The sequence below is a fragment of the Hydractinia symbiolongicarpus genome, chromosome 10 (assembly GCF_029227915.1).
Source record: "Hydractinia symbiolongicarpus strain clone_291-10 chromosome 10, HSymV2.1, whole genome shotgun sequence".
In the NCBI taxonomy this organism is placed as follows: Eukaryota; Metazoa; Cnidaria; class Hydrozoa; order Anthoathecata; family Hydractiniidae; genus Hydractinia; species Hydractinia symbiolongicarpus.
The window spans coordinates 23684549-23706284 of record NC_079884.1 but is presented as its reverse complement, the minus strand read 5'-3'; the positions used below and the strand labels follow the sequence as shown (position 1 = coordinate 23706284).

At 31.2% G+C, this 21736-nt stretch overlaps 1 protein-coding gene across 3 annotated transcripts; it reads left to right on the top strand.

Annotated features, from left to right (window-relative positions):
- Nucleotides 1-21102, top strand: LOC130662786 (histone-lysine N-methyltransferase EHMT2-like). Of its 3 annotated transcripts, XM_057461718.1 has the most exons (27): nt 2-105; nt 2085-2396; nt 5377-5466; nt 5742-5864; nt 6018-6092; nt 7234-7288; nt 7415-7476; nt 7552-7618; nt 8463-8539; nt 9299-9408; nt 9505-9555; nt 10015-10089; nt 10163-10261; nt 10756-10863; nt 10994-11115; nt 11607-11645; nt 11718-11781; nt 12670-12764; nt 12935-12983; nt 13521-13616; nt 14017-14094; nt 14905-15055; nt 15131-15261; nt 16694-16810; nt 18705-18769; nt 20128-20213; nt 20860-21102. In XM_057461718.1, the coding sequence occupies exons 1-27, from the start codon at nt 60-62 to the stop codon at nt 20862-20864; spliced, it is 2448 nt and encodes an 815-aa protein (XP_057317701.1). In that variant the 5' UTR covers nt 2-59; the 3' UTR covers nt 20865-21102. The 3 variants fall into 3 exon arrangements, 2 of the variants coding, with proteins under 2 accessions (XP_057317701.1, XP_057317702.1); XM_057461719.1 differs by lacking the exon at nt 20860-21102 and having other exon boundaries at nt 20052-20183; XR_008989101.1 differs by lacking the exons at nt 18705-18769; nt 20128-20213; nt 20860-21102 and having other exon boundaries at nt 1-105; nt 14905-14999.
- The last annotated feature ends 634 nt before the right edge of the window (nt 21103-21736 follow it).

Here is a 21736-nt window from a genome sequence, read left to right as displayed (position 1 = left end):
GCTATTTTCATATTTATATTTTTAGGGTGCATATATAATATATATGGAAAAAGGGTAAAATGAAAAGAACCTTTGATCAATCAGTTGAAAAGATTGAAAGTAATGGTAAGATACAATTTTTTTTAAGTGATGCAATTTAAAATTTTTGTCATACATTTTGTTGTGTTCAAATATACATGAATTATTAAAAATGATATACAGTACTGGATTCAGGACACTTATTATCAACTTGAACACATATCTTGAACGATGCACACAGTCAAAAATGCTAATGTTATCTTTGTGAAAGGGAAAATATTCGCAATATCCAGGCCATGCCTTGAGACGAGTGCGATCGCACGCGCACTCTCCCGCACACTCTTAAAAGATTTACGAGTGCTTTTTATCGCACTTGTGAATCTTTTCTTTTTCTAAAATATTATAAAGCGATAAAAAAGGCTATTATGCTGATTACATAACATTCATTTCTTTCGTGATTGATTTGTTTAAAAAGTATAGAGAACATTAAAGTCAGCCCTTTTCCTTCATGCTGACACTCGGCTGGTGCATTTTTCAACTTTTTTTTTAAAAAAAACATAAAAGTATATATGTACTTGTTAACAAAAGTTTCTTTTACAATATTACGAAAAAATAAAATAAAATGTTTTCTTAAAAAGTGGGTGTGGCCAACTGTGAAGGGATTAGTCTCAAAAGTATATAAGTTTACAGAAAAAAAATATGTCTACATGTTAAGGATAGTCTAAATTTAAATCTAAAAATATGCCATAAATCATCTATAAGATCTAAAAATTAACACTCAATTTTGTTGCTTTTTCTTTCAATCACTTTTGCAAATCCGCTGACCAAAAATTAAAATGAGACATCATCTAATGTTTTTTTTGAGACAGATCCCTTTTAAGAAGAGTAGGCAACCACAAATTTTACGAAAAAATTATTCATTGATCATACCAAGATCCTTTATCCAATACCTTTAACTCTTTTTGTTTCTCTGAATCAAATTTCCGTTGTTTATTTTTCTTTTCTTTTTTGAAGTTTTGAATGGATTTCTACATCAACTTATTTTTAGTACACATAAATCATGTCTCACTTCATGTACAGAAATATTTGATTGCCAGAACAAAGACATAGGGAGTGAAACACTTTGTAATACTAAATCCTTTAATTTTAAGGAAACATTTTGGAATAAAAATTAGTTCATTGGAAAGAGCAGTTTTAAAAGTAAAATGTTCCATAAAAATAAAATGTAAAAAAAAAGTAATTACTTACCATACCGCTACCTTAATGATATATAAGAATGTTTTTATTCCAAAAAAATTTTTTCGTTAGTTTTCTTATAAACATTACATACGCTAAACAAAGGTATATTTGCTGATGTTATTTTTCCAGGGTTTATATCTTAGTTTTAGAGAATAATCTCTTAATTTAAAATCATGGTAAATTTGTATAGGAAATGAGAGAAACTACACATGTTCTGCCAATCACAGCTACAAATACATTATTACAAATTTGCAGCTTAACAAGGCTTAAAATTTATCATAATAATATTTCATAGTAAATTTGAATACACGCTTTTTTATAAGAACAATCTTTAAAATCATTGTTGCCATCATTGAAAACAGTTTTTAGTTGAACAGAAAATCATCACCAAAACTGTCATTGCAACGACTAAAGTACCACTTTGACCTTTAATATCTTAAGAACCAATGCTCACAAATATAAAAAATATTACACGCTTCTTATTCACACTATAATGATTACTTTTTATCAATCGTTAGTTCTCCTTTAAGCCTCAATGTCTCGGAAAGCACATGATCCTGTAACATTTGTTGATCAGCATTTCAAGCTTCACGCAAAGATTACTAATAAATTCCTAAAATAAAATAGGATATGGTCATAGGTGACATTACAAAAATAAATCTTTTCACTTTTTGGTTCCCTAAGCGAGTGGATTTCTCCACATGCTATTTCACTTGTGCCGAAACATTTCATGAGTATGTGTACATGTAATTACTTGTGCATATGCCAGGACATGCACTAAGTGCTTATATATGTGATATTGGATGGATTCTTTTTCTGCTTTTTAGTTGTTGTCATATCTGCTGGATATATATCAACTGACTCAAGTCCAGAGCCTGAAGTTGTTAAAGATAACAAAAAAAGCAATGCTAAGGAACAAACAAATGCTGTAACTTTAGAGTCTGAAAATCTACTAGGTCAATCACCTATGTACGCAAACGTGAGATTCCCACCAGTTATCTATCAGCATCAGATACCATCAGTTCGTATGGGACCACCTTATCCTGGTGTCAGACATCAAATGTCTTATCGACCACAATTTCAACCAGCCAGAAAATTTCCTACAATACCAGTTTTCAGAAATCGTTTGTTTTTACCAGGTACGTAGGTTATTTTTAACTCTCTTCCAAAATGTGCATGTTAATAATTTTTGTTTTTTATTAGAAGGTCAAAAGTTTGTTGCATTTTTATAGGCATAATTCTTATTAGCATATTCAACCTCAGATAGCGAAATTTTTAAGCAATATGCTAAACATATTGGCTAGCTTTGGTGAATCCTTCTGATGTGTTGTTTCTTGTATTGGGTATTTTAATTAAACACAAACTTATTTCTTATACACAATAAGGCTTAATTAACACGACTATAATTTTTAAACTTGACTATTTTTTTTATGCAATAAGTTTATTTTTTTTTCAAATGAGCATCAGGTCAGCACGCTCTGAGCCTGATTATGTTTTTCGCAAATCCTACAAACTGCGATATAAATAAGTGAAAAATGCCAAGATGTAATATTTTCTTCCCCTCTTCATCTTTTTAATGTTGTGGATTCTGTATACTTGGCTTTAACCTGTAAAGTATTTAATGTGTTGCGTGAACGTCAAATTGGGGGAAAGATTTTCAATTGCTTATAAAACAATCATCTTAAAAACAAATTGTCTTTATCATGCTACAATAAAAGATTTACTAACTATTTTTAACCATTTAAATTCTTGTCATCAACTCAATGACATCAACAAAATGTTGCATTTTGCCTTTTTCAACTGGAACAAAAAAAAAATAATATTGATCCATGTGTCTAAATTAAAATACTGAATAGCAGTTCCTCTCCAGAGAACTTATTCTCTTAATTGAATTTTTATCACTAGTTGTTTATTTTATCACTTTTAATGTCTTTTTAAGCAAAACTTGTTTTTTACTTGCCTCAAACACGTATACGTTGTTTATGACAGCCTTTAATAGCTTTTAAGTTATTTTCCTTGTTTACAAAGCAAATTTTGTTGCAGTAACCCTTTAACCCTAAATATTCTGGGAGCGACACCCTGCCATTTTTCTTTAGTATCTACTTATTGCTATACTACCTGTTAGATAGATTTTAAAGTTCCATAACTCCCATAATCATAGATATATACTAGAAGCTACTTTTTAGATTTCTATGAAATTCCTGTAATTGGTAAAATCTAATAACTTCCATTGGGATAATGTTGAAAATATGACACTTACAACGTAGATTTATTATTAAGAGAAATCATTTTGTATACTCATTTTTCGAACACTAGCATGAAAAGTGTATTTTGAAAAAAGAGGAAGCAGGCACCTGATTTACAATTTTCAAAAAAACAGTATATATTACATTAGCATTTAGTATTTCTATGGCCGACTATGATTTAATAATACAGTCTGAGGCCAGGCTGCTTTTGCAAAACTGCCCTGATCGTAAGATGGCAGTTAAGCCTTTTTTCTGGTTCAAACAGATGGATTTTTTGGTTTATGTGTTATCTATACAAATATTCTTTGTTATTTCCTGGAAATAATGACCTTCAGACACATAGAAACAGTTTTGTTTAATTTCTTATTTTACTAAGTCAGCAGATATACTCATTTATAATTATGCAATAAAGAAAAAACGTAGCCTTTACGAGCTTCATCTTTTTACGACCTCGTGATTTTTCATTGACTTATCTTTTAAAACAAACATAGTCTGATGGTATGCAGAAAGCTGCTGTCCCAGCAAAAATATTCACAAACAAAAAGAGAAATTGTTGAAGCTGAATATTGTTGGTGAATGATAATAGTATTACAGCTATAAATCACGCCAAGTGTTGTCTAACCAAAAAAATATGGACAGTCTGAGAATAACCTTTGGTAACTAATATGAATTTTTTTCGAATTTAAAAAGAGTTACTGTCACCTTAGAATATATTGTTTATTGGTTTAAAAATGATTCTGCATCTTATTTTCTACAGCGCTTTATGTTTTATACATCAAAAATTTGTATATGGAAAACCTCTCTACTTTGGCATGGAGGGACTCAGCACAAATTTGAGTGTCCTTGATTTGGTAAGGGAATATCAAGTTGCAAAAATTTTAATAACTATAAATTTTAGATCATGTTGCTTGGATATTCTTCCAATTTAAGACATAACTCCTTAAGGTGGCAGTAACCCTTTTTTAGCTGTCCAAATAGCCTAATTATTTACTCAGTGTTCTATTTATACCATTTTTTTACTATTTCCTGAAAATATAGGCCTTAATACATAATAAAATGATTTTAAGTTAACACTAACATTGCTGAGTCAGCAGAAACTCCTTTTTAAAAATGTATCATAAACAAACAAAAATCAGCTTCCACGAGCTCCAACTTTTTACAATCTCGTTATTTCTCAGCTTTTGTTTTTAAATGAACCTTGGGTTAACCCTTTTAAAACGTTGTGCGGATTTTTTTAGTTCATTCTTATTTTTTTAACAATAGCCTTTTGTTTTTTTCAAAAGATTCTTTTTAAGCATCCCCTGCTGCATCGAACCCTGTTAAAAGAAAAATATTCCGAATAAAAAGATTTCGCACACTGTATCATGGCTGCATGATTCACCAAGCATGTCTGAAAATTTTAAAGTAAAGCGAAAATGCTATCGAAAGTTAAAGCTCGTGCAGTGTGCATAATGAATATCCCTGTAAATCGTTTTAAATTCATGAAAACGGCATCGTAGAAGCTAAGAGATCGCCGTAAATCGTTTAAAAATCATGAAAACGGGATCGTAGAAAACGAAAAGATCGCCGTAGATCGTTTAAAAATTATGAAAACGGGATAGTAAAAACGAAAAGATCGCCGTAGATTGTTTTAAATTCATGAAAACGGCATCGTAGAAGCTAAGAGATCGCCGTAAATCGTTTAAAAATCATGTCCCTTAGCGGAAGTGCTGTAAAAATGGGAATTTTCTATTTTACCTAGCTGAAAAAAATCAGGTATGAATAATATATGAAAAAACCCAGCAATCAAGGAGGGGGAGTTGATTTTGCACTGGAAAGTAAACATTTTTAATCATTGTTAATATGCCTTAGTTACAATTTAATGTCATAATAGGATCAGATGTGCCATCAACACTGATAGCAACAATAAACTTGGATGATGATGTCAGTTCTACTTCATCAGCTACCTCTACTGCTTCAGAAGGTAAATTTAATTGACAATATTTCTTTACTTGCATACAAATGTAAAAAAGTGACATAAAAAGAGCGTATTGCACATTGTTTGTTATTATGTTTTTTCTTTTCAAGAAACACTATCAAATGTTGTGGTCTAGTTTGTTTGTTTTTAACTGCAAAGCTAAGTCAATAAAATATAAACCATAAAAGTAACTTGGAAATGGGCATTCCAAGGCTTTCGTATAGTTTGGTGTTCTAATAGAAAAAAATATGCATATGTGAATGATACTCTAACTGTTTAAGACGAAACAGATAATGGAAGTACACAATCATCCTCAAACTCAGCTAAACCAAGCCAAGCACCTGTTGTTAAATCAGAGTTTAGAGCTGAAGGGAAAGCTATAATGAGCTCTGGTCAAGCTAGAGGTAAGTTTTATTATTCACTTTATTCTCTTTTTCTTTTAATTATTTAGACTTTGTGTCGATTAATATTACATATATGGTACAGTAAAGTCTTTTTTCATATTTAAGGTGTTTAATAGGGGTTTTAATCAACTGCAAACCCATTTCCTATTACAGTCCTTGCCCCAATTGTAATTGATGACTCTGATGATGAAAGTCCACAAACTAGTCCACAGGCAGTTGTGAAAAAAGGTAATAACTTTATATAATGTGAAAATCAACTACAAAAGTGTTGGGCAATAATTAATGCTCTACTGTTTTTTGGTATATTACCCTTGTTATCATTATAATAAGTTGTTTACTAATGACAATCAAGGCAAGCTACAACATAACTTTATATAATGTGAAAATCAACTGCAAAAGTGTTGGGCAATAATTAATCAATATTTTGGTTATTTTGAAAAGCATGACGCTCTACTGTTTTTTGGTAATTATCCTTCTCATCGTTATAGAAACAAGGTCGCCTCAGATCCTTTATCCTCCTAATTTCTTCTTATTGTGGAATTAACACCTTAACAATTCATCCTTCTCGGCTTTGTGGAGTTTTTCCCTTATTTCTTCTCAACCCTTTCGCACAAATTCTCCATCTTATGAAGAGGATGTGCATGAACAAAGAAGGGACAATAATTTAAAGCAGTTAATAGACACCTTGTGGGCGTCTCACAGTTCAGAATGCTTTTAAATACTGGACAATAGCAAGTGGATGGCTAATGGGTCAAATTATGTACTAAATCTTTGCTCAGCAACCTTTAAAAATAACTGAGTATGACAATTCAAAGGTGAATATCCATTACAGTTTTCCTTCACTGCTGGGTCAACAATCAAGTTTTTGCTAAGAGCACTATTAATGTTTAAAATGATGTTGTCAAAATGGTGAATTATTGAATGACACTGTCACAGCCAGAGCATCATCATCGAAGGTGTGCCCAAATTGAATCAAATGAAGTAGCAGTTTGGAGCAACAGTTTAATTTTTTTTTTCTAATTTCAAACAGACAAACCATTAGTGCCTGTTTCATGTATAACCTAAAGATTAGTGCCTTCAATTGCACATGGAATAATATTGGAACAATAATCACGTGAAACGTTCCAATATCCATCCTCAAGTTTCGTTACCCCTTCTTCCATGCATACTTTCTTTATAAATGTTTACAAGTGCTTAATTGCAACTGTATTAAGAACTTTTGGTGCTTAAAAAAGGATGTGGGCTTGCTAGGATTGAACATTTTAATAGTAGGCTTTGAAATGAGAAACGGTTCTTAAACGGGAAAAAAGATACATAGTCTTTTTTAATATTAGTAATTTTCAGGCTACTATACACTTTTTTGCCATAGCAAAAATTTCAGTTGAGAAGTATGCAAAAAAGTCATCACCAACATCAGATTTGTCGTAAGTTTCTTTTCTTAGTGTTATCACAATTCTAAGTTGACGCTCGTACTTGTAAAGCTATTTGCAAGCACTTATGTTTTGTTTTTGTTTTGTTTTGCTTTGTTTTATTTTATTTTTATTGTTTAGAGATTTGTTGAACCTGCTTCCATGCAGTGATTCAGATGAAGATATGACAGAATTCTTACAATGTAAGATCACATAAGATTTTCTGTCATTTATTTTTTATTTCCTCGTCTTATATATTATTCCTTTTGTATCTGTAGATGGTATGGGTATGATTAACCAAGAAGATCTCATAAAGAAAATATTAACTGCTCCACTTTCAGAGAAGTAATTATATTTGTTGTATAGCTGTTGTCTTTGTCGTTCGGTCCTGCTATTTTTTGCCAGGCGACTACTTTATGCATTTTCTCTGCGACTTTTTTATTGAGGGAGTGGTGTATGATCACATAGTAGCATATGATTAAAGACTGATTAAAAGGAATTCTCATTTTAGCAAGAAAATTATTTTAATCAATTTATTATTGTAATATCTATGCATTGATAAAGTTTGAATGCACATCCCTTAATAGGTCTAAAATTACTGATGACAAAAAATGTCGAAATTTGCTATTACTCAAATATGACATCATAATTTATGCAGCATAATTAAATCTAAAATCCTTTAAATGTAAATATCTGGAGAACGAAGAGAGCTTTTTAAAAATTAAAAAAAACTTTCTAACCAACTTTTTAAGCTTTATAGTTAAGTCCCACATTATTTTATACCTGGAGTCCCCTTTCAGCATATGAATTGTCATAAATGGTGTCAAAAATTATTGCTGACATAATTTTCTTACAGATTTTTGTAAAAATCGCAATAATTTGTATCACAAAACGCAATCTACTTTTGTGAATCGCAATAATTAATGTCTCAAAATTGGATTAACATACATTCATGGCAAAAAAACTTTACTCCTAGGCAGAATTTACAGAAAGTAATTCACTGTTACAGTTGCAAAAATAAAAACAGTCTGTACAGGGTCAAACAATTATTTTCGGCAAATTTTGTGCAGCCGTATTGAAGAAAAAATCTTATTTTGCTTGTGGTAGCGGTTTCTGTAGTATCGTCAAGAAATATATGTTTTCTATAGATGTGTTCTTTGTTATTGTTTTAACAAAATATTTATTGTAGACCAAAACGATTGAACCAAAAAGGGTTGTATTCTCATGTAAAACATGGTTTAATAGGAAAGGTCATGGCATTTTTGAGTAAGCATATTTTTTAAATCTTTTCCGGTTTTTGTTTGTTTGTTTGTTTGTTTGTTTGTTTGCTTTTTTACTTTTGTCAAGTATTATGATATTTCGACCAACTCATTGGACATCGTCAGGCAACAATTTTGTTCCCTTTGCAACAGTTTTTATAAAAGATCTTAGTGATTTCCGTTGTTTTTTTAGTTCAGTGAATGTCGTTTAATCTATTGATAAATGATGAAATTTTTCTAAAATTTAGTGTGCTTATTCGAATTTGTCTATAAAATCATATAAAACACGAATCCACTCTTAACAGGCTCTAATTTGATATTTTACATAGAAACAAATTCATAGTGTGAAAATGTTGTTGATTTTTTTATTATATTACAGTGTTCTCTGATGCCATCACTAAACGTAAAAACCTATGGGAAAAAAATTTTTAGGGATAGAGGAATGCGGAATATTTTGTGATCGGAAAGGTTTCCTCGATGAAATCTGTAATTTCGGAAAGCATAAACTTTTTCAATTATAAAAGGTTTGGCCTTTAAAAATTTGATGCCTAAAGTGTTTATCGTCCGTTCTTGGCTTTCAACTTATTCCCAATCATTTTAGTAATACTCTTCTATATAAACATCACCTGATCACAATTAACTTACCTTGTATATAGTATTTGACATCCAAAAAATATTATAAATTATAATAATTTTTAAGGTCTTCTGTAGTCTCATAAACAAGTTTGTTATTTTGTAAATTTTTACAGTTGTTTTTGTTATATAGATGTTGGAACCAACCCTGCTGCCCAAGTGAAAGGTGAAGAGGGTAGGACAGCTCTACATATAGCTGCATCTAAGGGTTATTTGGATATGCTCTTGGTATTACTATATAAAGTAAGCGATTTAGGGTTAAATTTGCCTTTCCCTTTGACATCAAGATTCTCGCTATTGAAGAATACAAGTCCTTAAAAAAATTGTTTCTTTTCTTAGGCTGGCACTAAAAGAGTTGACATTAGAGATAACAACAACAGGACACCATTGGTAAGTCATTTAGTACACTTAAATCAGATAAAAATATTGTGTGCACAAAATTAGTTTTTATAAGTAATACTCATAACTTATCCATGCTTTATTAACCAAATATCTATATAAGTTATCAGTATATGTAGTTAGCTATATAGTTTGTTACCAAATTTTCAAACTTTGTCCCATACTGTTTCTAAATTATATAACTACTGTAAAATATTGTGGCAATCTTGATCGTTTTAAAAGTTATTTTCAATTCATATAGTTTAAATTCTAGAAAGATGACTATCCCTTTTTAAGTCAGGTAAAGAAATACCCAAGAATTATTTTAAATTGTCACCATAAACATTAAACTAGTTGTTTTCAACCAAGTTTATTTGGCAAGGAATACACACACACAAAAATGTTGTATAAAACCTGAAAAAATATAAAACTGCGTTGTGTTTACATCTGCTTTTTAAATCTTATTTCTAGTTCTATGCTGTGGAAAAAAAGCATTTAAGTGTTGCTCAGTTTCTAGTAAAGGCAGGTGCTGACTTCAGAATTAGAGTAAGTAAAGATGCACACATCAGCTTTTAATTAATTTGCATACAATGATCAATTTTGTTTGAAACCTCTTTAGAATACAGAGGGTATGAACTTGCTTCATGCTGCTTCACGAAGAGGTTCTATTGAGCTTGTTAGATGGTTGGTAAAAATTGGTATATCCTTGAATGAACAGGTTAGGACATTGCATAGTGCATATAGCACATTCTCCTGCTATGAAATTGTAATGATTTTTTAAAGCTCAAAAAGTCTCTATACTCATTTGAAATGTCAGTGTGAAGTTTTAACAAAGCAAAATTTTGTTATTTTGTTTTAATTTTACAAAAAACACAAGCATTCCTTCTTTCCACCCGATATTTCCTGTGCTATTAATCTGCTTTTACATTTTAACAATAAACTAACATCACAAGCTGCACTTGCATCAATAACCCAAGGCGACATATATCGTTTTGTTTCAACGAATTTGGGCCTTGTCTTTACACGTTTACCGTACAATATTCCTTGCATAATTTGCGTCTTTCAATTATCTTCACCAACCATTTTGTGACCAAGAAAAAAATCATTTCAAATGTTTCTACAAGGGTAGCATAATTTTTTTAACTAAAATTGTGACTACCCGGTGATGCTAGAATAATTTTAAAATAATCCTTGTTTTTATATTTGCTTCAGGATAAATATGGTTGGACTGCATTGATGTGGGCAGCAGAAAATGATGCTAATCATTTGTTGATGAGATATTTGATTAAAAAAGGTGCATACACAAATCTGTTAGATAATGTAAGTTGTGTGTATAAAAATAGTCACAGAAACCTTACATGATAAATATATATCATAAACAAAACGCTTTAAGCATTGTGGTCTGTATCTTTTACTAAAATTAAAATTGATTTCTCATTATTACGTGTAGGAAATGAACATTTGCTTGCATTGGTCTGCTATTTCTGGATCATTTGAATGCACTAGAGAGTTAGTTTCCGATTCTGCAATTGCTGATGTTAATACTAGGAACAAATTCGGTGAAACTCCCTTGTAAGTTGTGCTTTCGTATAATACTATGTTTCAAGAGTTTTGTGCAGTGTTGTTAGTTATTAACACAATTTTTGTCAAAATCGTATCTTTCTTTCTATTAACAATTTGAAACATAAAGCCAACCTTTTACTTAAGCTGTTAAAATCTGCCGAGACATTGATGCTGTTCCTAGATAGATTAATTTAAAAATTTAGGAAACATAAAATTCTGAGAAGATGTCAGTTAAAATTTTGTACTGTTTGTACAACTCTACCAGATAGCGTTAAAGAGAAAATAAGAAAATGTATTGTATTTCAATTTTACTTGTTTCCTTGCAGATGAGAGTGTAACGAAAAATTTGACATAATTATGTCGATGTCATCCTTTTTTTGTTGATTGTAGTTTTTATAAAATGGTATGGTTTGGTATCTAAATCTATAAATTTGCCATTAAGGAGATTTTCAACAATAAAACACTTGTTTCCCTAATGTGTTCTTTTATCTATCTTTTAGACATGTTGCAGCAAAAGGTGATCATTATCATGTGACGCAGTGAGTATTTCTAAACTGATCTGTTACGTTCTGTAGTTGGTTTTGACAAAATTGCCATCGTTATTTTTCTAGGTTCCTTTTGCTTCATGGGGCAAATCACAAAATAAAGAACAAGAATAATGAAACAGCACTTGAAGTTAGTCTATAATTTCTTGGCATTGTTACTTTAAAGTTTTAAATTTAGACGTGCAAGTTCTGAGTTTGTTATATCATACCATAAGGTAAAAAGTGAATGCGGAACATTACTTTTACGTTTATTCCGAGTCTCCAATAGTTCTTCTGCCTTCACCATCCATTAATGCCAGCCAGAACATTTTTATTCCACCCTCCTTCTACTGACAATATTTGAATTTTGTGCCACCCAGTACTGTGCCACCCAGTACTGTTTCAGCATTTTAAATACTGTTAAAATATCGTTAATTTTTTAATATTAGAAGTAGCAAATTAATGTAATGATATATACCAAGACTTACCCAATATTGTTATAAGAATGCAATGTTTAAACCACTCAAGATGTCCCCTCCCCCTAATTTAGTTAGTTTAGTTAGCTACTCTCACTATTATTGGTTCCGAGGAGTTAATATGCAATGAAATGCAATTATGCAATTTAAGTAAGTTTAATAACCCATCCATTTCACTCCTACTTTGTCAAATTTTACCACATTTTGGAATCTCAAAATGTAATACCTCTAATACCATATACTGATGATGGACCAACCCGAAAAGCCTTTATGCAAAAAATAAAGTCTTTTATATTTCCTTTTTAATACATTTAAGGTGCTAATTTCTTGCAAATATAGAATTGACCACTTAGGACAAGGAAAATTTTAGATCGTAATCAGGGTCTTGTAATGAGTAAACCGATGTAGCCACGTAACTCATGGACGGCAAGCGCCTAACGTAGCTAAATGTGACAAACAAGCCACGCTAGTGTTGTTTAAATTCGAAGGAAAAATGACCAGCTAATAGAATATAATGGTAAAGAGATATTGAGCATTGCAATACTTCCTTTTTCTAATTTTAGGTATGTCCAGCAAGCTCTAAAACATTTCATTGTATCAGAATAAGAGATGAAGTTGTGGATGACGATCTGAAAAAATCACACTACATGTATATAAAGTGAGCTGATGTTATCTTGTTTCAAAGCTGAATATACCAATACTAGGCGGTCATACCTTTAACCAAGTGTCTATTCTTTTCAGATATAAAAAAAAACTTTATTTATATGAATTAAATACTGTATTCTTTTTTACATTAGAATGCTGTTCTTTACTTTTGTATATTCTTAGTGATATCTCACATGGAAAAGAAAGAATTCCTATTAGCTGCATAAACCAGGTACTCTTAACCCTATTCCTGCTGGGCCTTTTAGGGGCTCCTCAATGCTGGGGGGGGGGGCTGATTCGACCCCCCCTGTGTAATTTCTAAAATTGTTGTCCGTTGGACCTGAAACTTACCACAAGTGTTGTCCAGGTATTAATAAACAATTTAATGAAAAAAAATTAGATGACGTCAGCATTTGAATCAAGTGATAACTTACGCTCGAACTACAAGGGGGGACATAATATATTGAGAAAAAGGGCGGAATTCAATGATCCCAACCACAAGCCATTAAAAATGCTCTTTCAATATAACACGCACTCCGAACTTGTGAAAAAGTAATTGGTCAATGTTCGAAGTGGAATTGGGATCTTAAAGTATTTGTTTAGATCCAAAATCTTAACGGGTGCTAATTTTTGTCAACGTCGGCATGTCCTAATTCGATATGGTGTTAATAATGATTTCTTTGTAAAAACTTTAATGTGTTAGATTACAAATCCTTTCACACACTTCGGGTTGTAGTTTGTCTCATTGTCGTGTTCTTTTTAAATATAGCTTGATGATGAACCTTTTTTGGATGATTTTATTTATATAACTAAACCTGAAGAATCCGGTCATGTCAGTGTTAAGCGTGGACTTTCAACAGTCAGGGTAATGTACTGAATATATATATATATATATATAATATACACCATCTTTCGTGAGAAGAGAGCATAATACTCTCGGATAGTTCCTTGCAACAAAAATGTTTGTTTGCTTCTTTTGGAAATTTGCGTAATTTTTCGAGATTTTTATGAACTTGGTTACGGCTTAATTTTTCTTCGTTCAGTACATTGTGATTTATTATTATAATTTGTCATTAAAGACCAGTATATTGCCATATAGAATAGAAAAGCAGCTTGCTTCTTTTCCATTGTAATGTTTATAATAGTATGGAAAATAAAGAATGAACTCACTCACCTTAGCTTCAAAGGAAACACTTACAGGCAATTGTTGACTTCTGGCGTATACTTTATATATGTATTTTATCGTAACTAATTGTTTATTTAAGCCCTGTAAATGCACTGGAGCGTGTGTTGACTGTAAATGTATACAACTATCTGAAAAACAAAAACTTTGGTATTTAGATGTAAGTAATTTTGTGTTGCTTTGTGTTATAAGATGGACTGAAAAATTTTTGTATTTGCTTATGCCCTAATAAAGGTGATTTTATTATTTCAAAGCACGCCAACCAACCACATACATGAATTTTTTATACTTTGTGTTGAGTAATTTTATCCATCTTCACCAAAATTTGTAGAAAGGTCAATTCGCGAAAATAAGTTTTTGCGAAATTACTAAAAATGACTTTCTTGCTAAAATTAACTTTAGGTAAAAACAAAAGGATTGTTCGTTTTTTCTTATATAGTTTTTCTTGGTAATTATTTTTACTTTGTAGTTGATTAAAACAATGGGCACACTCTGTTATACGAGTCAAGTACAGGCTACCTTCTCGATAAATAGGCCCGAAATAAATTACAATTGCAAAAAAAATACTAGTTTCGTAAAAAGTTTTTCCAAAAACAAAAAATTGATTCATTGGCAAATGTCTTCGCGATATTATCTTGACATGACTGCTTCGCAAAAATTATTTTCTGCGAAATGTATTTCTCGGGGGAATTCATAATAAATCACCCCAATGAAGAAAATGGTGTCCGCCTGGCACAAAAAACTTATCTTTACCCTATTTTGGCCAGGCTTCTTGTAGTTTCTGAAAGGTGATATAGCGCCTAAAAATCTTTCAATAAAAGTTGGCACAAATATTTGCTATCACATTGGAGGACAATTGACATCATTCAGTTAAATATTACGTCCTCATGTATTCCTGATTCTGAAAAAATGCTAATGCGTTGAAAGATTACCTGTTGGTCAGAATCAATATAAATTGTACTGTTTATAGGATGGAAAGATAGATGTAGCTATATTTGACGAAGAGTCACCAGTGCTATATGAATGCACTCCTCTATGTTCTTGTTGGAGTTACTGTCCAAATAGGTTAGTTCAAAAAGGAATACAACACCAATTGCAAGTATTTAAAACACGAAATAAAGGTGTGTTGGGTTTTTAAAGATACATGACTTATGTATATACAAACTGTCTCAATGGTTCATTATGTATTCGTGTAGGTTGGGGCTTACGTACTCTCGTTCCGATACAACAGGGAGCTTTCATTTTATCGTATGTTGGTGAATTGATTACAGATGAAGAAGCGGAAAGAAGAAATGAAGATACTTATTTGTTTAATTTAGATTTAAAGGTATATTTATAATCTCGTGAGCACTGTGAATGAACTAGATGTGTTCCCGTGTCTAAATCTACTGTGAAGGATACCAAAATGTTAATGTGAAAAACTAAGACAATCCAAGAGCAATTTAAATTTAAACATTAGCCTTATATCATTTGAAGGTTTTGACACAAAATGTTCCAAATTATATAAGCACAGTGAAAACAAAAACTCAAATTTGATTAAATTGTGTAACAACTGCAGAAGTAAAATGTAAAATAAAAAATATGACATAAAAACAACATACTTTAGCATGTTAAGTCATACTGAAAAAAAGTTTAACAAAACGACCAACAAGTTGTGACGTGTATTATTATTTCTCCTGTATATTGTACTGTGTCGAAATGGTAAAAAGTGTAAAACAAACGGTCTGGAACACACGTAAATTCTTATCTGTATATGTATTGCATGGTCCTCCCATGATATATATGATCCTCCTGTCTAAACTAACATGAATCAATGCTATTGGTATACATCAAAACTGGTCCGGTCGTTCTAACTAAGTTCAACCGAAATGTGCAAAAGAAAGAAATTTGAAGACGACGAAATTAATTTACCAAAATCAATTTCAGTATATTTTGGATAATACCTGTCAACTAAAGTTTTCCTGTAATAATGGACATTAACATTTATAAAGATCATACCTTTAGGTATTGTACTGCATCTTATCTTCTCCCACAAATTTATACTAAATATACATCTACCAAAAGTAAAAGCTTACAAGTTAAATTTTCACAGTATAATGCAAACTATAATGTAACATGAGTTTAACGTAGAAGTCAACTTAATCAGTTGCAGTTGTAATATCTACAACAACAAAGGTCAGTCCTTTTTGTTTCTTTGTAAATTTCTCCTTTGCCAACAAATTTCACCTAAAATCTCAAAGACAGTTTGCAATGACACGAAGAAAAATTTATTCGGATTATTCCATCCAATGGGGATTGTGAAAAATGCAAAATACAAAACAATGCGATTGCGCATATTTTTAATAAAATTGCAGAATTAAAGATGCAAAGTAGCATCGTCTAATAGCTCTTGTTTTGCGTATATCTAGTCTGAAGTGAACTTTATGTTAAATTTCAATTTAAAATGCGAAATAAAAGGTTAAATGCCCTTGATCAAAAAAGTATGTAATTTAAGTGTGCAAACACGGAGCAAACTTGCTAGCATTATTTCCGCTATCTTTTCTTCTCCATTCATATTTTGTCTTAGGGTTAGCATCAAAAAAATAAATTTCATTTCATTAAAATAAATTTTAGAAAAAATATTTTGAAAACAGATCTTTAACTTAAAAATAAAGATGATAATTTCCTGGTAAAATAAAAAAGTTCAAATAATATTAATAATAACTAATATTTGACGAGTGTGCTTTTTTGTATATTTATATTTATCTATTCACGTTTAGACTTCCGGTGACGAACCGAACTGCATGGACGCGTTGAAATATGGTAACTGTGGAAGGTTTATTAACCATTCTTGTGATGCCAATATGAGAGCTGTAAAACTATTCACATCACACCGGGTAAGAAGGCTTTTTTATTCTACTTAAGCTGCCAAATGATTACTGAGACATCAAGCTTATTCTGTTGTCCTTTAGACTCTACTTTCCAACAAAGCAATTTCTGAATTTTTATTGTGCAATGCTTTTACTACATAAAACACAAGCCCTGTAGCAACTGTTGATTTTGAAAGCCAAAGTGAAGGCTTTAGGACTAAACAAATATAAAAACAAAAGATTTGATATTTTACTCTGATATAAGCGTTATTCGAGACATATATGTGTCTTCTTTTTTTACTTGGTGTACAAGGCAAGCCACTGCGAAGCAGTTGCTGGTTAGCTGTACACGATTTTGAAAAATTATTGAGTAACTTCAGTTCTCTACAAATATAACAAGCAACACAAAATATTTAGTTACCAAAATAGAAAGTAGGGATACGCTTTCAAAACAAAAGAAATAAAAACTTAGAAAAGAAAACTACAATTAATTTTTGTTGCATACCAAAAATTTGACTTCCTTTTTTTCTCTTTTAAATAAATTACAAAAATTAGTTAAATAAAAATAAACAACTATTAAACAACTTCAATTATAGAAATTGATTAAAAATAAAGAACTTGAGATTTGACGTATAAAATGTGCTTAAGTGGTTACTATGCGATATGCATGAAATAGATGAGCGAGAGAAAATGTGTCTACTTAATCGAAACTCATGTCAAAAGGCGGCCAAAGAAGGGGTGAATTAAAATAAGAACGAAAAGATGTCTTTTTGAACGATTATGGTAGCAAGCCTTTGTTTTATGGTTGCAACGCTGACATTTAAAATCATGACGAGTCGGCTTCATTTTGTGAACGCATCTTTTCACGACAGAATTATGGAATGATAGATAAATCGAATGTTCCTTGAATGGTTTCACAAAAGTTGCATTTCTGTGAATGAAAACGTTTCGAAGGAATGAAAAATGGCGCCATTATCAAAAGTTTCGCTAATTAAAGGTTAAGCAAATCCAGGGTACCGGCAGAAATGATTATAATTTGTGAAAGTTCCACTCTCCCACGGTTTTATTTACCGAGGGTATAATTTAAGTTGTCAGCAATTGCATGGCAACTTCAGATATAGTGACACAAATGTTTGGATATATACAACAGCAACAATAACTGGTCTAATTTCCTCACCTTGCCTTCTGTCAAATTTGGTATCTTGAAAAAGAAGAAAGGTTAAAACCCTGTTAAGAAGAAAGTCACACATGTCATTGTTTTTTGAAAATCTTTGTTCGTGCTGAGAACGATACATTGGTGAGACTGTCAGGTATACTGGCGTTAGGTGGAAGGATCATGGTAACATCCATGGAACATCTGAACCTGTAAGGTATGATGTCCGCGTCATGAATAATGGTATTGTGTTCTGCCTCTATACAAGGGAGCAACGGTTATCAATGACCAGAAATACATCAACCTAATATATTTATTTAGAAATGGTATCACTTTCCCATGAGGCGAATCGTTTTTGTAAATACTGTTACCTGATATATTCATATGAACCTTTGATATTGCAGTTTTACTCTTTTAACTTTTCTTCTTTTGGACTTACTTTAACCAATGACTGGTTATTTCAACTTATTTTGGCACAGTAGTTCCCAAACCTTTGCGCCCTTACAGTCGCAATATCTGAAAAGCCATATTGCAGGAGAGTTTTAAAGAAAATGGTTATTTTCTCCGAAACTAGAAACAGGATTGTACCTGCTCAAAACGTTTTTACCACCAGTCAGCAGGTACATTATTGAGCGGTTATGACTTTAAAATCTGGTCCCATCTGCTTTGCTAATACCTATGTTTTTTGTGCACAAGGAGGTCCTTTTGATGTCTTTAGTGCTTCATTTTTTGTTTTACTTTTGTCATGCTATTTTGTTTTTCTCTTAGGACATTTCTTTTCCAGAAATTGCATTTTTTGCATTTCGCGAGATAGAAATAAAGGAAGAATTGTGGTATTATATTTGTTTTACATTATTTTGTTTATCTATGTTAACCAAAATGTAACTCCATTAAGTTCCGTCGTGTTACGAAATACCCTGATGAAAACACGAAGAATTTTACGATGACTTTATGTTGCTATTATTTGTGATTGACCATCTTATGCAAAATATAAATGCAAAGTCACAAGTGTATCGCAAACCAATAAGCGTGTGTTGTTTTTCGGGGTTAAATTAAAGCAAATATTTCAATTTCTGTCTCAAGATCTCCAACAAGCCCCTCCCCATTCCCATAAAATTACATCTAAAGTAACGTAAAAAAAAGAAAAACAATTCTGGGTAAACATTGTCACTGACTCAAAATTGATTTTTACTGTAAGCCTACTCGAATATAATAAGTTTAGCGATCTCGATCAGGGATACGGTATAATGCCTAAGGAGAAACCACGGTCTAATGCCTGAGGAGAAACGTTTTTGACCTATTATATTATTGTTGAACTAAATGAAAGAATTTCCACATCTTTATTTACATAGCTTGCCTGGCACTTTTTATATATACATAGGATTCTATGCCTCATCCTAAAACAAGTTGCAGTATGTTACTCTTGCATTTGTGGGCATTAATATTCGTGAAGCACTAAACGGATGAAAAAACCAATGACAAAAGACAAAAAATCAATCAATGTTCGATTCCTTCCATTTTTTTTTTCGCGTTCAAAACGGATTCTTGGAATGATAAAAAAGACTCCTATTTCATAACAGCTGCCTTATTTTTTTTCTTCGTCTTATTTCTGATGCTGAACTTATTAGTTTTTTAAAAATATAGATTTTAACTTTTGACGTCATTGCCCACAGTAGACTGCTTAAGACTATAACTCGTAAACAGCAGTCTAGTGCCCCCTTCAGTTTTATTTCGTATATGTAGAATGAATGTCTTGTCTGGTATTGCCGTCAGCATTTGTGTGTATAACGTCTGTCCTAATATGACGCCCACTATTTAGGCTTGTTTCTGGTGAATGGTGCATTGGTATATTTCTTGCATGTACCTTGGTGGCTTATTATATTTTACCTATTTCAAGGATTGGGACCTTTCACCTACGTTTTTCAAAAAAAAAAATTTTAAATAAACATTTAGAAGTAGCAGTAACATTTCCTAAAAATTATGATCATGGCCTATCATTTCGTTTCATCAATGTGAAACATCCAAAAATCTGATTTTGCACAGATATGATGCCCTGTTTTTTGTATAAAAAAAAGACTGTAAATATATCATTCAGTCATTTTAATTTCAATATAGTTGCACACAAAGAAAAAAATGCTACCCTCGAAGTTTCACCTTGTTGTAGCTGATAGTATCAAGAACTTTTATTTAGTTTTAATTATGGAGATTCGTTTTGGGACGTCAAGTTGGAATATGGAGAATACTGTAAATGTCACTCTGAAAACTGTCAGTACAGCAGTAAGTGATTTCTTTGTGTACGTAAACAACAATGTCGAATAATATTCATAACACACGGAAGCCCAATTTATCTTTACTTAGTATCATCTTAGAATGGGGATTTGTATATTTTATTTTTTATTTTTATTGAGACTACATCAAACACGCAATTTATTTTTGTCAATTCATTTATTTTTATATCATTAGAAAGCTTATAACTCATAAATGTTTGTTGTAATGATGAAGGGGATATAAAAAACAACAAACCTTTTTATTTTAAAGTTGTATTTCGAAATCTCGAAAAAAATCTCTGCTTGGTACACCTCTCTAAGAAAATTATTGGAGAACTGGTTATTTGGAAAATTCGCGAAAATTACTCCTCGTGAAATATTAGGACTTGCTAAGTTTTCCCATATTAATATATATTTTTATAATCAATATTTATTTGTATAGTTTGTCTTTTTTTCAAAAAAGAGTTCTCAACCCTTCACGCAGAACTATAATATTTGTATGTGAAATTCATGTTGTGATCAGTTGGGAGAAGCCAACCTAGCCAACAATACGTTACATTCGTCCGGGAGCCTTTATAAATGGGAAACAAATAGGTTTTTCCAAAAACTTATAAAAAAAACCCTAGTTCAATTTTAATCAATTTTTATTTATTTAGGATGATTCAAGTTGTTCGTAAATCCTTGGTCCTCCAAGGTAAATCTTATTAATCCAAATATTTGCCTCGCATTAGTTAATTTATTGAACTACTTTTAGGCATCTCTTCATTGTAAGAGAATTTTATTTTATAAAAAATAGGTGTATATTTCTGTATCGAATTTTGTTATATATTTTAATATTTTTACCTAAAATCACCAAATGTATATTTGTAACTAGAATATTATTAAATAAATAGTTAAAATAAATAGTTGAAAATTTCTGCAGAAATATCTTCATTGTTACGTTATGCAAATCATGTTATAAGGAATAATTCAGATTTGTCCTTATTTTGCAGTATACTGAAGCAAATCTCGAGCCCCAAATACACTTTATATTCACAATATGACAAGAAAATTATTCATACATTACAAACAAAAATTTTAGAACGGAAAAACTTTCGGATTTTTTTTTTTCCGTCCGAAATTTGTGTCTGCCGAAAGTTTTTTGTCCATAATTTTTGTTTTTCTAATTTTTTTTAAAAAAAAAAGGACCAGTGCATAAAAATTATATATAAGGTACTCAGAAAATAAAATAAAAATCAGTTTTAAATTGGTTATTTTTGTTATTTTTACATTTGGCTGGGGCTCTATCTATAAAGTTGGATCCTGAAGACCCTTTTTTCAGATTTTGACTTAATATATGTACAGTATAAATGCTTCCAGCCTTTTTGTGTGTCATTTCCCCTAATTATCCTTTTCAAATTTGGTAAAATTCGTTCAAAAGACTTACCCATACATTTTAATTTTTTTTTGTTTTTTACGAGAATTATTGGTTGTTTCGTATGTGTATCAGATCTCCTTCGAACAAAATGTCTTTAATTTAAACGAACTTGGCAC

Bases quoted from the DNA above. Each gene is read 5' to 3' on its own strand.
- LOC130662786 (XM_057461718.1), top strand. From the start codon at position 60: ATGAAAAGAACCTTTGATCAATCAGTTGAAAAGATTGAAAGTAATG. The intron at 9,409-9,504 runs GTAAGCGATTTA...TTCTTTTCTTAG, and splicing joins TCTTGGTATTACTATATAAA to GCTGGCACTAAAAGAGTTGA. The intron at 13,617-14,016 runs GTAATGTACTGA...TGTTTATTTAAG, and splicing joins GTGGACTTTCAACAGTCAGG to CCCTGTAAATGCACTGGAGC.